Consider the following 15376-nt stretch of genomic DNA (forward strand, 5'->3'; position numbering starts at 1 on the left):
TGCACAGCAAATGTGAAACTGGAGCTGTCGGTGGCCTCGCTTCGTTTGGACTGGAAACAGCGAGCCTGGCTCTGGTCATGGGTAACAGAATCCACCTACTAACGCCTCTGAAGCAGCTACTGGAATAACATGTTGTATCTCCTTTGTTTGACCTCGTTTTTCAAGTTCCCATTGAACTATTACTGTGCTAAAGCAAGACTTCAAACTGTTTTATGCTTCTTCTTTTATATCATAACCAATGCAATCTGTGTTTACATGATTTAAATAACAATGAATAAGACCTTTTTGGGCTTATCACGCTCCTGCATATTATTTCCTGTTGGTATTCCTATGTCAGTTGAGTTTTTAGTAAAGCTCTAACTATCAGGATATCTCATTGAGATCAACATGTCTCCTGTGAAGAGACCAGAGAACTCATTACAACATGTTTTGGCTCTAAACAACCATCTCACACACACACACGCACACACGCACGCACGCACGCACGCAAGCACGCGAGCACGCACGCACGCACGCACGCACGCACGCACACACACACACACACACACACACACACACACACACACACACTCACACACACACAAACACTATCAAACCAAAAACACATTTTATATTAAGGGAAACTCAAAGTACAACAATGCAGACTCACTTCCAGGTTTTAGTCAAGGAACATATAAAAGCAGGAAGGGTCATTACATCATCGTGACAACATTCTGATTTAGCAATTACTGCTCTAAAGGTCCAGATTCATGAAAAACATATCATAATTGCTGATTAGCTTCAATGCATGATACTATTTTTCATGAATAGCAGGACGGATTATTGAGAGAGTTGGCTATAATAATAAATAGTTTGATGGTTGGTTAAAACTTCCTTCTTTTAGAGATCTTTTGGTTTTAGGACTCATTCCTGCAACACTTGATGGAGAAAGTGGTGGAAGGTTGTGGAAGAATAAAATCAGAACGTTTTATTTTTTCAAATGTTCAGCACCTGCTGTCTAACCAAGTTATGGTGGGCATATGACTTTGATTAGAACCTGTTCAAATAAATACAAAAAAAAAAAACATAAACAGCTCTGCTTAAATCAGTAGGATCATTTATATATATATATATATATATATATATATATATATATATATATATATATATATATATATATATGTATATATATATATATGTATATATATATATATATATATATATATATATATATATATATATATATATATATATATATATATATAATTTCTTATACAAAGTAATCTGATCATATACACAGCATCTAGTAAATACTCATTAAAAGGTTCAAAAGCAACAACAACTGTATCTTTGCATGAAAGTAGTCCCCGTGTCCATCTGACCCACTTAAAGCACTTGCCTCGTGATTGTTATTTGTCGGGAAGGCTCGCCTTCCTCCAGCGGGGCGTCCCACATGTTGTTCCACGGAGCAGAACCTCTGAGTGACGGTGCACACACGGCCCGCCTCCATCCTACCGCAACAGACCAATGGGGCTGCAGAGCAGAGACGAGCCTTCAGCAGCAACCTCTCAAGTCCCACTACAGTAAGGCTCACTGGCAGTCATGTGACGGTCATATAGTACAACTCAGTGAGCTCAGTCCAGTCTGAACGCCGCTGCTGCTGCTGCTGCTGCCGCTGCATGGCGAGTCTCAAGGGCAAAAGCTGCTCTGGCAACACACCGCCGCGTCGGATGCGACGGTTACAAACACTACTCCCTGCGCCATTTGCTTTGGGATTAAATTGCATCTGATTGAAAAAAAGGTAAGACTGTTTATTTTGTAATGGAATGGCGGTTGCGCGTGCGCTCGGTGCCATATGCTGCAGCGGGCGCGACGAAAACATGTTGACGTTGAACTCAGAGACGCGCGCCTACTCATGCGTTATGCGCGGCAGGAGGGGGGCAGGAACACTGTACGCACGTCGCACATGTTGGTGGACTTGTTAGTGCGGGGGTTCGAATCCCGTTTGAGTTTAATTTTAGAACGCGCGTTCAATTAATTTGTGAGAGTTGTGTTTTCCTGCTTGCACGCACGCGCGCGTGAGGTTGTCTATACATTCTCCGACCCATGCTGCTGACTGCGAAACTTGACGCTGCTAAGTGATTGTAATTATGATTTTAGATATGCTTAAAAATAGGACATGTTGTTGAGGAATGTCGAACTTAGTCGTTTCCTTTCGAGGAACATGTGAGATGAATCCAAACTTGCCCCGCAGGAGGCGACAATAACCCCTCCGAGCCCGCGCGCTGTGACGATGAATCTAATGGCTGATTATAAAAATACTAACGTCTTCCCGTCCTCAGAGGCAGCAGTTTGGCTGATTTACCGCCCTTTAATTGCCCCGTAAACAAACAGAGCAGGTGATTTACGCACACTGCTCCCTGCTGCCCCGTGCGGTGCTTTCTGATAATAATATTGACCTTTTTTTTTCGCTCTCTGTCCGGGTTTACTCTCGGTCAGACCAGGCAGGGGCCCCTGGGTAGGGGGCCGGGAAGAGGCGGGAGGGGGAATGACCGACGCTCCAGGAAAATAACCGCAGCCTTCTTATAAATTGCAAATAAGACATTTAAAAAAAAATAATGTGATGATTAATGTACTCTTACTGTTGTTAAACCCACGTAGAAAGCCACTGTAGCTTACCGATCAATAGCCTGATACTTCAAGAGGCCAATAAAATAATGAAGGGGTTATTGAACAATAACATTGTTATTGTATCAGGTGAGTCATAAACACATGTAGTAGGCGGACAGCAGATGAAACAAAATTACTGTATTATTTCTGTTATGTCATAAAGGTATTTTTCCACTGTCCAGTGTCACTGATATTGTCATGTGGCTGCTCTTAAATCAATAGTTAATAACTATCAACTTGCAAGCCTAAAATAAATTTTACGATTTGCATACACATACTGCAACCTGCATGTCATATGGGCTGGCAGATGCATTAAAGGACACATTTGTCAGTATAAATCATCACCTCATGCTCTTAGTTTAAAGTCAGGCACTGTCCTTTTTGAATTTGAGCAGTGTATGCACACGTGGGATTACATTTAACACACCTCTCTCTGTCTCTGTTTCTATTTAGACTCACTGTATCGTGGCTGGAGACCTTGGATTGTAAGAGCGTTTCTGCGACACCTACTTTTTCCCCACCGAGAGACAAACACCAGGTGTTTCGATATCTCCCCTCCAAGTGGGAAGTGTGGCCTCGATGACCTGGGTTTGTATGGCCTAACTTTCCGAGCAGCAGAAGGAATTACAAATCATTTTAACCACAGATTCCAACAAGAGACGGCCGCTTGGCACGGTCCAGGGATGATGGACAACTCCCCAGTTAGCGAGGGGACTTTTCTTCCTTACAGTGGCTCCTCGCAGGCCTACCGGCTGTCTGACATGGTGACAGACCTGAGCTCCTACCAGGTGATGCCGTCACCGTTTTCGGAGGATGACCGGAGCGAGTCGTCCAGCCCTCGTTCCTGTTCCAGCCCCGACTCCCAGGTGCTCAGCTCCAGTTACGGCAGCAATTCTAGTGCAGAGAGCCAGGACAGCATCCTGGATCACCTGCTTTCCCAGGCCTCTTTAGGGGGTGCCAACAGTGTGCTATCAGGGTCTGTTGCACCTCTACCATTATCCACTTTCTTCTGGGACTCACGGAGAGACGAGCCCCCCAAACGTCAGCCCGTGAAGGAGGAACATTTTGACTTCCTATCCTGGGCCAATGTGGAGACAGAGGATCAACTTGGAGGGTCCTTCCAGCCCACACTGGAAGAGATTGAGGAATTCCTGGAGGAGAATATGGAGGTAGTAACGATGAAGCAGGAAATCCGAGAGAGTTGTCTGGGATTGGGAGTGGGACTGGACGAGGCTCTTGGTCTAGAAGTTGGCTTGGAGTGGTGCAGGGAAGCCTCCCATGAGCCTAAACCAGAGCCCAAGTCTTCAGACCAAACTGTCCCAGTCAGCACTACTGGCATGGCCACTGATTCCAGTGAGACCAAAACAACAGTTGACCCCACACATGAATCCAGCACAGGGGACAGGAAGCCTTCAGCCAACAAACTATCCTCAGCGGACAGTGAAACAAACGGTAGCGGGATGCCGGTTGTCCTACAGATTCAGCCACTTCAGATCAAGCAGGAGCCCACGGTAGCGCCAATTACCCCAGTGGTCCAGCCCCCACCACCTGCCCCAGCCTCGGACATCAAAATTGCACAGCTACTGGTCAACATCCAAGGTCAAACTTTTGCCCTGGTGCCCCACATCCTGCCCTCAACCAGCCTTAACGTCTCCTCCAAGTTTGTACGCATTGCTCCCGTCCCCATTGCGGCCAAGCCGCTCGGGGACGGCCCAGCGGGCCAAGGCTCAGGGATTCTTGTTGGAGGTCAAAAGTTCCAGAAGAACCCGGTGACAGATCTTATCAAAATGCACAAATGCACTTTCCCTGGCTGCACCAAGATGTACACCAAAAGCAGCCACCTAAAGGCCCATCTGAGGAGGCACACAGGGGAAAAGCCTTTTGCCTGCAACTGGCAGGGCTGTGGATGGAGGTGGGTACTAGTGTTGACTGACTGAATTTCTGTATTTCTTGTTACGTTTGAACATACAATCCACTATGTGTCAATGTCAAACGTTCACCTCACAGACAAAAAGGTCTCTGCCTCTTCAAAATAGCCATACTTGAAACTTGCTGCTTTTTTATGTTTGTTATCTTACCACATTATGACTGGTTATGTAAAAGCTGTTTAAAAGGTTTGTTTATTCGCAGGACTGGGAAGTAACAGCATGCGGGTGCATGATCTAAAAGAGCTTAACCCCCATTTGTTCGCATGGCCTTTTTGGAAGCAGCAGTAATTATATGTCAGTGGGGCATGTCTATGCGCTGTGCATGGTGTCATGTTGCTCCACGGAATCAAGTGTTGCAGATTTGAACTGACACTTGAACTGACCTGTCTCTGTGTGGGTCATCTAGTAGCACTGATGAGGGGACTTACAGGATCTTGATCGCCAAATCCCCATCCCCTCTCACCCACACACCCTATCAGAGTTCCGAGCAACTAAACATGAGAGAACAACATAAAAGTCATTATTCGAAATAGGGGTTATTACCAAGCCACATGCTGCAGAATTGAGACAGGACACTCACAGTTATTCAAAGATCTGTAATAAAAAAGACGAGCAATGTTTTTTTTTTCTCCAAGCCCTAGAGCTGAATAGTTTATAATGGCTGTCATGCAGCCTCCGAAGTGTTAATTGGAATGATGTGATGCGACAGCAATAGCAAAGGTTGCAAAATCACACTTTTTGTCAGGCAGTGAGAGATCTGTGCAAGAATAGCTGGGGTGTCTTTTCTTTAAGGACGCAAACTAAATCTGGGACGGAGCATGTGGGCTGCAGTCACATGGGCACAACATGGGCACCTCCTGTTGAGGCTCGACAGCTGTGCGGTTGCTGGGGAAGTGCAAGTGTGTGTGTGTATTTGTGTGTGTGTGTGTGTGTGTGTGCTCGCGTGCGTGTGTGTGTACGCGTTTGTGTGCGTGTATATTTGTGTACGCTAAGTATGAAGCAGCCAGATCTAATTTGGAACCTGCTGTGTGTAATGGAGAAAGGCAGAGAAAGAACTTGGATGTCTTCATCAGTAAGGCAATTTCTGTGCTCATTAAAGTAAGGGCCTATTTATATCATCAGTTTCGAAGTGTGTGTGTGTGTGTGTGTGTGTGTGTGTGTGTGTGTGTGTGTGTGTGTGTGTGTGTGTGTGTGTGTGTGTGTGAGACTTGAGCCCAGAGTTGCCGGAGTTGGGCTGGCTGTTTTCCTGAGGACATCAGGTCAGCCAGTGAGATTCCCCTACGCTGGTGTTACAATGACAATCATTTTACTTTTGTTTTCTTCAGAGCCTTGCAAATACCAACTATGGGTGGGCAGGTGTATTGGTCGGGCCTAACAAACACAGGGCTGTCACCAAGGAGACTGCTCTTCATGTCCAGCGAAAAACAAAATGTTAAGTTAAGAGTTAACGTTCCCATTCCATTTTTACGTTCCGTTGTTCAGTTACATTAACTTAAGTGGTTCCGTTACGCTGTTCTGTTACGCTGTTCTGTTACGCTGTTCCGTTACGCTGTTCCGTTACGCTGTTCCGTTACGCTGTTCCGTTACGCTGTTCCGTTACACTGTTCCGTTGCTCTGTTCCCTTGCATTGTTCCATTACATTGTTCCAGTGCATTGTTACGCTACATTTTTACGAGAGCTGCGCAAGTTAACTCTCTTCTCTCAAAGAGGAAAACTTTCCACTTGAAAACGCATGCTCAAAAGATGTTCAGTGCACTTGTTCAAGCAAAGAATCTGGACTTTTTTTACAGAGTAAGAAAAACAAAACTGAACTGGAAAACATCAAAAGCACTTGTTGCTTTTGTATAAAGTTAATCAATTGCTGGTCTTTAGCATACATCTTTAAGGTAAGCAGCAAACTGAACATGGACAAAAGAAGGAGTGGCTTGTCCCTAACAAGGACCTTTACTCTGAACACACTGTTTATGTTGTTACCTGATGAAATCATATGTTTCTTCTCATACCTGTTCAGAAAAAAAGAAAACAGATTTATATACTATATTTGTATGTGTGTTAACTTGTTATTGCTTTGAGAGTGCCTGTTATATTGTTCTGATAACTTTACTCTAAAATAAAAGTGTGCAGTAGCGTGCAGTTTTTACTTCATTATTAAATTTGGCCTATATTAAGACTAATTCTGATTAATCGCAGATAAATAATGCAATTAATCAGTTAAACAATTTTCAACTCCGCCATCTGCCTAGAAGTTTTCCCCATTGAATCATCAGGACAACAGATAGGAAATCATGTTAGAAGTCAGAGAGTTTAAAACTTCTCCTCACAGCAACAGCAGCATAGGCTTATGGTTGTTGCATTGAGTCATTTGCTATAAACTAATACACAGAACATAAAGGAAACTGAGAAGGGAGTTGCCTATAGGGATAATACTTCCAGAATCAGCAGCTTATTATTTCATCGCACTCTAATTTCATTGTATGAAGTTAAATTAAATGAGTGTTGAGTTGGCCTGTATATAAACCATTACCTAATGAATAAGGAGAAATATGAAACCTGGCACCAGACCATTGGGCAACCACTACTCTAAACCCACACATACACACGCACGCACGCACACACAAACACACGCACGCACACACGCACACACACACACACACACACACACACTAACTAAGATCTGCTACTCAGGGACAAGTACTGACATGGTCTGTGTGTTTTAATGCTGTCTATCCTTAGGAATAATTATATTTGTCTGCATGAACATACTAGTCAAAACCAACCAAGCCAGAGTGCCGTTATGTCATTTGGCATCTAGCTGCCACATCAGTCTTGGAGAAGCCTTCTCATTTTATACATCCACTCATTGATAAACCCTGCGGTTTGCTTGCATGTCCTGTGATCAATAATATCCCTTTAAAAGGTCTGTGTTGTTCCATTTGACTGTAGTACCAACCTGGCAACCCGCTACCACTCATGTACTGTACTTGTAATGCTGTGCGCGTCCAAATTAGGGGAGCCGCAGAAATTTGTGCAGTAGTAATCCAGGCTGTGTGTTCCAACTAACAAAGGGCTCTTGTCTGTACACAAAAGGCAGGATGTAGTTTGGATGAAAGTGTGTGTGAGAACCTGTGTGTTTGTGCGCGCGTGTGTGTAACCCACTGCATGTGATGGGGTAAATGAGGGGGCCGACCAAAGAAGAAGAAAAAAAGTTGGGAAATGTTGTTAAAGAAGCAAGCAAATGGAAGAGGAGCAGAAAGTAACTGAGATTTGTTTGAAAGAAGGGACAGGAGAGAAGGAGGTGATGGTGGCATATGGGGGTTGAGAGAGGCTGATAGAAGGGGTGAAAGAAGGCCTGTTTCAGTTTTGCACACAATCACTTGAAGGGAGCAGCAGTGAGGAATTGGAGCGGACAAAGACAAAGTGTTGAATAGTTACCATGACTGTGGGCTAGGAACGTCCAGGCTGCCGCGCTGCATGAAAGGAAAGAGAGAGGGATCGGTCAATGTTCCCTCACATGGACTAGGAGGTACATGGAGGGAACGACAGAATGGAAAGATGCACTGATGCACTGGTACTGTATATTTAAAATGTACAGTGACTGTCACGGGAGACCAATTTCACCAACATGTCTACTTTCACTTCTATCTAGTATCGCAAGAATATAGACACTACAACCATTATCATGTCCTCTGTGCTAGCCTATTTAATGCTGAGGTATTTAGGATAACAATTGTGCAGTATAAACCCATATAATTAAGGTCTAAGTCATAGATTAAAAAAAAAAATTAGTTGGAAAAAATCCCATGAAAAAAAGGCCCCAACAAATCCAAACCGAAATGCAGTCCATCTGCCATTTATGGGGGCCCTAAAGGCTGGGGCCTCTGAAACAATTAAACATATTTGCCCAGTTGGTTATCCAGCATTGAGCACAAGAGATACCAGAGGTGTGAACGAGAGTCACATGTCATGGACTCAAGTCAGACTCCAGTCACCAATTTGATGACTTTAGGCTCTGGGATTAATAAAGTACTTTTCATTCATTCATTCATTTAATTCTTTCTCATTAGATTCTGACAAAAAATCCAATGCTGAAAATAGCCCGTCCAATCATAGCCAGTGCTGCCATCTACTTTCATGGGCTGGGTCTTTCGGTTGGCATTGTTCTTGGCAATCTAGCGTACTCTTGCTGGTTTCTCAACATTACTAACTCTAAATTAAAGGTCCACGTGAACAAAGTAGTGGCATCTAAAGAAAGATGCTGAGATTCACAGAGTTTGAAAAAAAGGCTTTCCTGAGAAGTCTTAGTTTTCCTTATAACCTACAACAACAATCAATCTTCTACAATGATTCAGCATATCAGCGTTAGCATGGAGCCATTCACTGAGCAATTCTGCATGAATTTAGACATAACTGTAAGCACAATGTTTGCTCTGGTTCACGTGTTTGCTTCATGGAAAGTACGGTTTCATATTGCCCAGGCAGTGTTTCTCAACTCTTTCAGGCTGACTGTTGGAGGAATAAAGCTGGGGACTCCCTGGGGAGTAATATGCCCACACACTAAGAGAGAAACTTAATGGATGCAGTCTTTTTCACGGGCAAAAGAAGAGGTCTGCACAATTATAGACTGTTTCTCCTTCCTGCCTGTCTCTACAGATTCAATCCAACATTGAGTTATATTCTAATCCCTCTGTAGTGTAGCATCCTGGATGTTTTTAAAAAAAAATCTGTTATTTAACCATTTCACTAAACGTACCTCTGGCTGACATGAAATGAAATGAAATTCCATTAAAGAAAGAAAGCTGCTTCAAAGTGGGACTGGAAGCAGATAGAAACATCATGCATTTGTTATGTTGTCGTTTAGCATAGCAACAAATTCAAACCAGATGTTGAAACTCGACAGACACAGGAGTGGATTTTCACTTCTGTCCCGTTTCGGCCTGTCCCAGTCACGTGATGAAGAGTGACATATGTGAAATAGTACAATAATGTCAGCCTAACGTCAGACTTCAGAATTGGCAGTGATGGCGTTCCTGTTTACACAATGAGACCATATACAAACACATTAAAAACAGATTCCCATGCACACAGTTCACTGGGAGACATTGATTCATGAACCATTCCTTTGAAGCCATGATCCTCTTTTGTCTGTGAAATTGCATCTTACATCCATCATGCAGGGATGATGCCGAAATTCAATATATTGTGCGCATACATACCAACATACATACATTCATACATACCAATATACATACATACATACATACATACATACATACATACATACATACATACATACATACATACACACATGCATACACACATGCATACACACATACATACATACATACATACATACATACATACATACATACATACAAACATACACACATGCATACACACATGCATACATACATACATGTGTTGGTTCCCATGCAATCACATTGGACCAATGGTCGCCTGATTTGAAGATGTACCTCTCTAAAATAACTGACTCATCTCCCCAAGTCACTTCCTACTATTTAGCAGCTTGTTTCAGTTTGTATTATCAAGTTTGTGAAGGTGTGTCAGGTGTAGTTACTGGAATAGCTGCATTGGCTGTATAGTATTGCCCTGTATTAAGGACGAATTATACTCTTGCAACTACAACTGCGGCTGGCCACGCAGTTGGATCGACCGTAGAGTCGACCTGCACACCTACGTTCACCGATATCTCCCTCCAGGAATTCACCGCCATCTGCGTGTCTTTATACTCTGTCAGACGGGTTATATAAATGCTCATATTTGCAGACCTCTTTAGCCAAACGTTCTTCAACGGGATCCATTGTTTGTGTTTCTGCTTTGGCTTTTAAAAACAACGGTATTATGCTATGAAACCAGAAATGCGAGACTCAGAAAGGATGTGGTTAGCAGACCAATCACAGCCTTGCGGGCTACGAACGGCTTGCGTTGCTTTGACGGATAGTCAGAAATTTTGGGTGACGCACGCAAAATGGCTGATTTGACTACGCAAGGGGGTCCTTGTGTGTCTTGCGTGCTTGCGTCTCTACGTAAAACCCGAGTGTAAATCAGCCTTTAGCCACTGTCGATGTTGAATGTTGCAACCTCGTCATGTTCTAGTACAGAAGCATTATGGTCGCTCCTATGCTTGTTGCATCTACGTTACCACACAGTTTTCTTTTACTAAAGCTACTTATGCGTTGCCGCCTAATTACAGATTCTTCATCTTGTCAGGTAAGCAGAGCAACATCCGGGATGCAGAGGCTGGCAGGGAACGGACACTTTTAGAGAACGAGGTTGCTGGGAAGAAGCCCCTCTAGCTGTCTTAGCCAAGTAGCGTATGCCCTTTATCTGCTGGTTCAAATGAGTTACAGGCAAATAAATTGTAGCATCAACATGTGGAGCATTTGTGCTCATGACAGATAATTGCCCTGTGAGGCTCTGGGTTGTGTACATGTTGAGAAAAACAGATAGTCGTTTGAGCTAAATAGAAAATAATAGCATGAGTTGAAGATCAAGGTTTTCGTCTCTGATTACACGCTCGAGGCGATAGAGGCTCAAGTTTGGCACTGTTGAATGTCCTTAGAACACAAAGGGATGTTTGCTCTGAAGGTAAATGTTTTTGTCAGATCCATTGGTATTGTTTGTTCAGAGAAGCCAAGAAAGAATATTTTCCTCATGAACAGGATTCTGGATATGTTATGCAACTGGTTTTGATCATCTCACAATGTGATCATCTCTGCCTGAGCGCACTAGCCTGAGACAAACCACTAAATCGGACTCTGTTGAGAGCATGTTTACCAGACAACCAGTCACATTTAATTTTGCCCCTTTGGCAAATCAATTGAATGGCCACAAATGTTGATGAGCTACAATTTATACAATTTCAAGTGATCTTTGTCATTAAATCTGGTGTATGATCAAAATTAGTAGTCTGTTCAATTGGATGTTTTGATGTCAGATTTTGGTGAAGTTCTGGTTTCCTCTCACTTGTGCAATGTGATTGATATATCCGTTGCCTGGAGAAACAAAATGCTTTTAATGACATCAATTTTAATCTTTGGGTTTGGGAAAGATATAAAGGAGCAACAGATACCAGATTTATGTTTTTAATTTGAGCATGAGCAATTCATTGGTTGCTTTAGTGATGTAAAGTCAATCTCAACACAAAGACAAAAACTTCTTCGAAAATATTTTGTTGTTGTTGCTGAAATCAAAGTCAAGTTACATGTCTTTTAGTGATTGACGATTTTGTCAAGTTAAGTTAAGTTAAGGGTCATCTGATTTTTGACTCGAGTCCACATCATGTGACACAAGTCCACACTTTCCCCATTTGTCTTTGCTGAACATTTAAACGTTGCTTTCTCTTCTTCTCACAGGTTTTCCCGGTCCGACGAGCTGTCCCGACACCGGCGCTCCCACTCAGGTGTCAAGCCCTACCAGTGTCCGGTTTGTGAGAAGAGGTTCGCCCGCAGTGACCACCTGTCGAAGCACATCAAAGTGCACCGTTTCCCACGCAACAGCCGGACAGTTCGCACAGCAAACTGACGCTGGGATCGCTGGGAATGCTGGGAATGCTGGGAATGCTGGAATAACTTTTATACGGACATAGGCCGCTGGAGCACAGTACAAATGTGAATGCACAGATGTAATTTTTGTGCGAATGTTTGCTCTTTCATCAAGTCCATTTAATTATGTGAATGGAAGCATGCCTCGCTTTTTATTTCAGCAGTCCGTGATTGTCCTAATTTATTGTTCAAAAGTAAACCCGCACAGTTATCCTCCAGTCTGTGATCAGCTGAAGGTTGTTGGTGCTTTGGTATGTTGTACTCCTTATGTTTGTTCGGTCCTTATCGCCTGCCTCAGCTGGAGATAAGATACGTTTATCTTCATCCAGTCTGGATTATGTGATATCTTTTATCTTCTTGAAAGCTGCCAACGTCTTGGACATTCCTCAATTTATGCAATGTTTAGTAAGTCAGAGGAAGTTTATTGGGATCCTCATTAGCTACTACCAGTATAACGTTTCATTAACCTTTATTGTTCAACTTTGACGCACAGGGAGAGACCTGCAAAATCTTGTCATAATTTTCCTGGGTCCGACGCTGTCGGAAACCGCCTATCTCCATATTTATCCATTCTATTGGTCACTTGTTACATCTGTCTGTGGGTTTTACAAATATTTGACCCATGAAAAGTGTTAAAGGCTCAGTGGGGGAGGATCGCCGGCGCTTGCTGGGCACATTTCATAGCCTTAACCGCTACCTCTGGTCAGCTTGGAAAGCCCCCGGGTGAACTCTATGAGCTTTACAGCACTCTTCGCCCCGACTTTGCTGCTCGGTTATAACTATGCAGTGTACCTGTTTATCAAATCGAGCTCTGATGTTTTAGATCTAAATGTTTGCTGAGGAGACTAGCGTAGCTAGCTAGCAATGGGACCTCAGCAGCTGAGGTTCTCTCGCTAAGCGAGATGCTCCACGAGCTGGATTTTTGGTGAGATATAAATAATGGCACATACAAGTTGCAGTGTGTAATTATCATGAAAACAGGTGCTCTTTTTTCATTTCCTGAAAAGCAATGGGTTTCCGCCCAGCGATAAGCTTACAACAACTTTGTAAACCTGCTGTGACACGAGGAGGAGAATGACAGAGCAACACAAAAAATCCAGACGGGACATGCAACTAAAAGAGTTAAACACACAGTGATTGTTAAATCGGCCTTGAGTCACTCTCAAATTATCTTCATTTTGTTGTTTTATGAAGTCATTTGTGGCGACTTGCTGGTCTTCTATTTGTATTGCTTCTTTGGCCTTACTGTACGACAGGATCCTTACTGGAGAACCAGACCATTTGGGGAACCAGGCTTTTCAGTGATCCACATTTGAATGGGGTGTTAAAGTGACTGTTCGTAATATGGCTCATGTCAGTCGGTGCAAAGCCACGGAGCTGAATGTCTCAGTCTGATATTATCATTTCGACTGTTATTTTGCTGGCGACTTGACACAAAATCTGCCTCAACTCTGCTTTATTTGTTACTGAGACACCCTGACAGCCTTTGACCTCAGCCGGCCATCTACGTTACTTTGAGGTGACATCATTGGACACACTATGGTGCTGAGCTACCCGATGTGCTTCTGGGAAACAAATTATCCCTCCTGCGGCCACGACACTCTTCCTAATTGCTCTGGAACATTGTTTGCTACGTGAACCCCGCTGTGAATATGTAAGGGTTGTGACAACACCGTCCATGTGTAATTCATGCATGTCAAGCGACAACAAGCGAGAGGTTGGGGCTACGCAACGTTGCGCATCATTCCTTTCATTCAATTTTTGAATTTTTAATGCTTGTGTGAACACAGGTGTTTTATCGCATCCTATGAATGTATGTAAATATGCAGGAGTGTACATCGTGGCATCCAGGAAACACGCAGATGACTCTGTTACCATATCTTAAAACAAATCAGTGGTTGTGAAGATTTCGAGATGTGTACATAACTTAACGTTTCAGTACATATGAATATATTATATATTTTTTCTTTGTTCTATCCAAGATGCATTTACAAATAAAACTGAAAAGAAACAAACATGTCAATGTTGTCTTTAGTAAGTTGTACATTGACATTGAGTGGGATGATATTTGATATTTGAAATTTCAAGTAAAAGTACACTTTTCATGTCAGCCAGGGATTTTCAGACACTTAACGACAGTCTGAAAACTATTTTCTCTACATTTAATTTAACTCTGTATGATTGTTTTGGTCAGAAAGAACACTTAAGTGAAAAGAAATGTTGACAATCAATTATTAAAAATCCACTGTGTACCTTTAGATTATACAATACAAATTGCTCTTCAGGTCCTCGTATTCTGAGAAAGAGATACAGAGGACATTTGTGTCTTGAACAAGTCACTACATCCCCTCATGTTACACAGAACTTTTGCTTATGCAAAGCATATGCTTTGATGATTGACATTGTATGTGATGTGCTGATGTTCGGTTCTAACAGTTTGTCTAATGGGTAAACTGTTAAAGGGTAGAAAAACCTGAAGCCGACTCCGCTGCTACCTGCACCTGACAAAACCTGCTAATAATCGTCATGATATATACAAAGTCAATACTAAAGTATAGTGAAGTATAGTAGTAGAAAGGAAATTTTCGATTTTTGGCATTGTCATTTTACATCATGTCGTCAGTACTGACTGCTATGTAAGCGCACCAAAAAAACAACTTGCTGGAGTTTATGTGGTAAATTTGCTTCATTAGCTTTTTTTGCAGAGGGAAGGGGGCGTGGCTTTCCCATGGCTTAAATCTGTGAAAACAATTAAGATTTACTCTATCCACCGTTGATATAAGCACTAGTTCTGTTTTATACTTGTTGTGCCACAAACGTCAAAACATCATGTCAGGGTTCAAAAAATTATCTGTGGGCCCACACAGCTCCGACCTGCGTCTGAATTAAAGTCGCTTCCGGCGCTACTTCAGGCGGACCAGCAGCAGTTTGATTCAGCAACAGCAAGACAGCAGTGATGCCGGGCGGAGCATCTCAATGCTGCCCGGCGAAAAATGGCCTTTTTTTCAACGCTTTTTCATCTGTGCATTGACTATGCATGTAATCGACTCGCGCGAATAATTAGCAAATTGTTGGTGTGAACACAGTTTAAGTGCTTGTGACGTAGTTTAAAAAGTGAGGAAGACTACTCACAGTGGGTCGAAAGAGATACAGGACTCAGTCTGAATCAGTCTGAGAAAAAACTAATTGAGAGAAAACGGCCTTAAAAGAGATGTTTTGTACAATTACAGACTTTTT

The 15376-nt window shown here is 42.8% G+C and overlaps 1 protein-coding gene across 1 annotated transcript; it reads left to right on the forward strand.

Annotated features, from left to right (window-relative positions):
* Positions 1–3146: 3146 nt before the first annotated feature.
* Positions 3147–14129, forward strand: LOC137796996 (Krueppel-like factor 15). Its single transcript, XM_068595312.1, has 2 exons — positions 3147–4561; positions 11951–14129. Exons 1-2 carry the CDS (start codon positions 3333–3335, stop codon positions 12117–12119), a joined length of 1398 nt encoding a protein of 465 aa, XP_068451413.1. The 5' UTR covers positions 3147–3332; the 3' UTR covers positions 12120–14129.
* Positions 14130–15376: the final 1247 nt, after the last annotated feature.

Source organism: Clinocottus analis, unplaced genomic scaffold, assembly GCF_023055335.1.
Source record: "Clinocottus analis isolate CAN_PGR_092001 unplaced genomic scaffold, fCliAna1.0.p SCAF_3, whole genome shotgun sequence".
Classification (NCBI taxonomy): Eukaryota; Metazoa; Chordata; class Actinopteri; order Perciformes; family Cottidae; genus Clinocottus; species Clinocottus analis.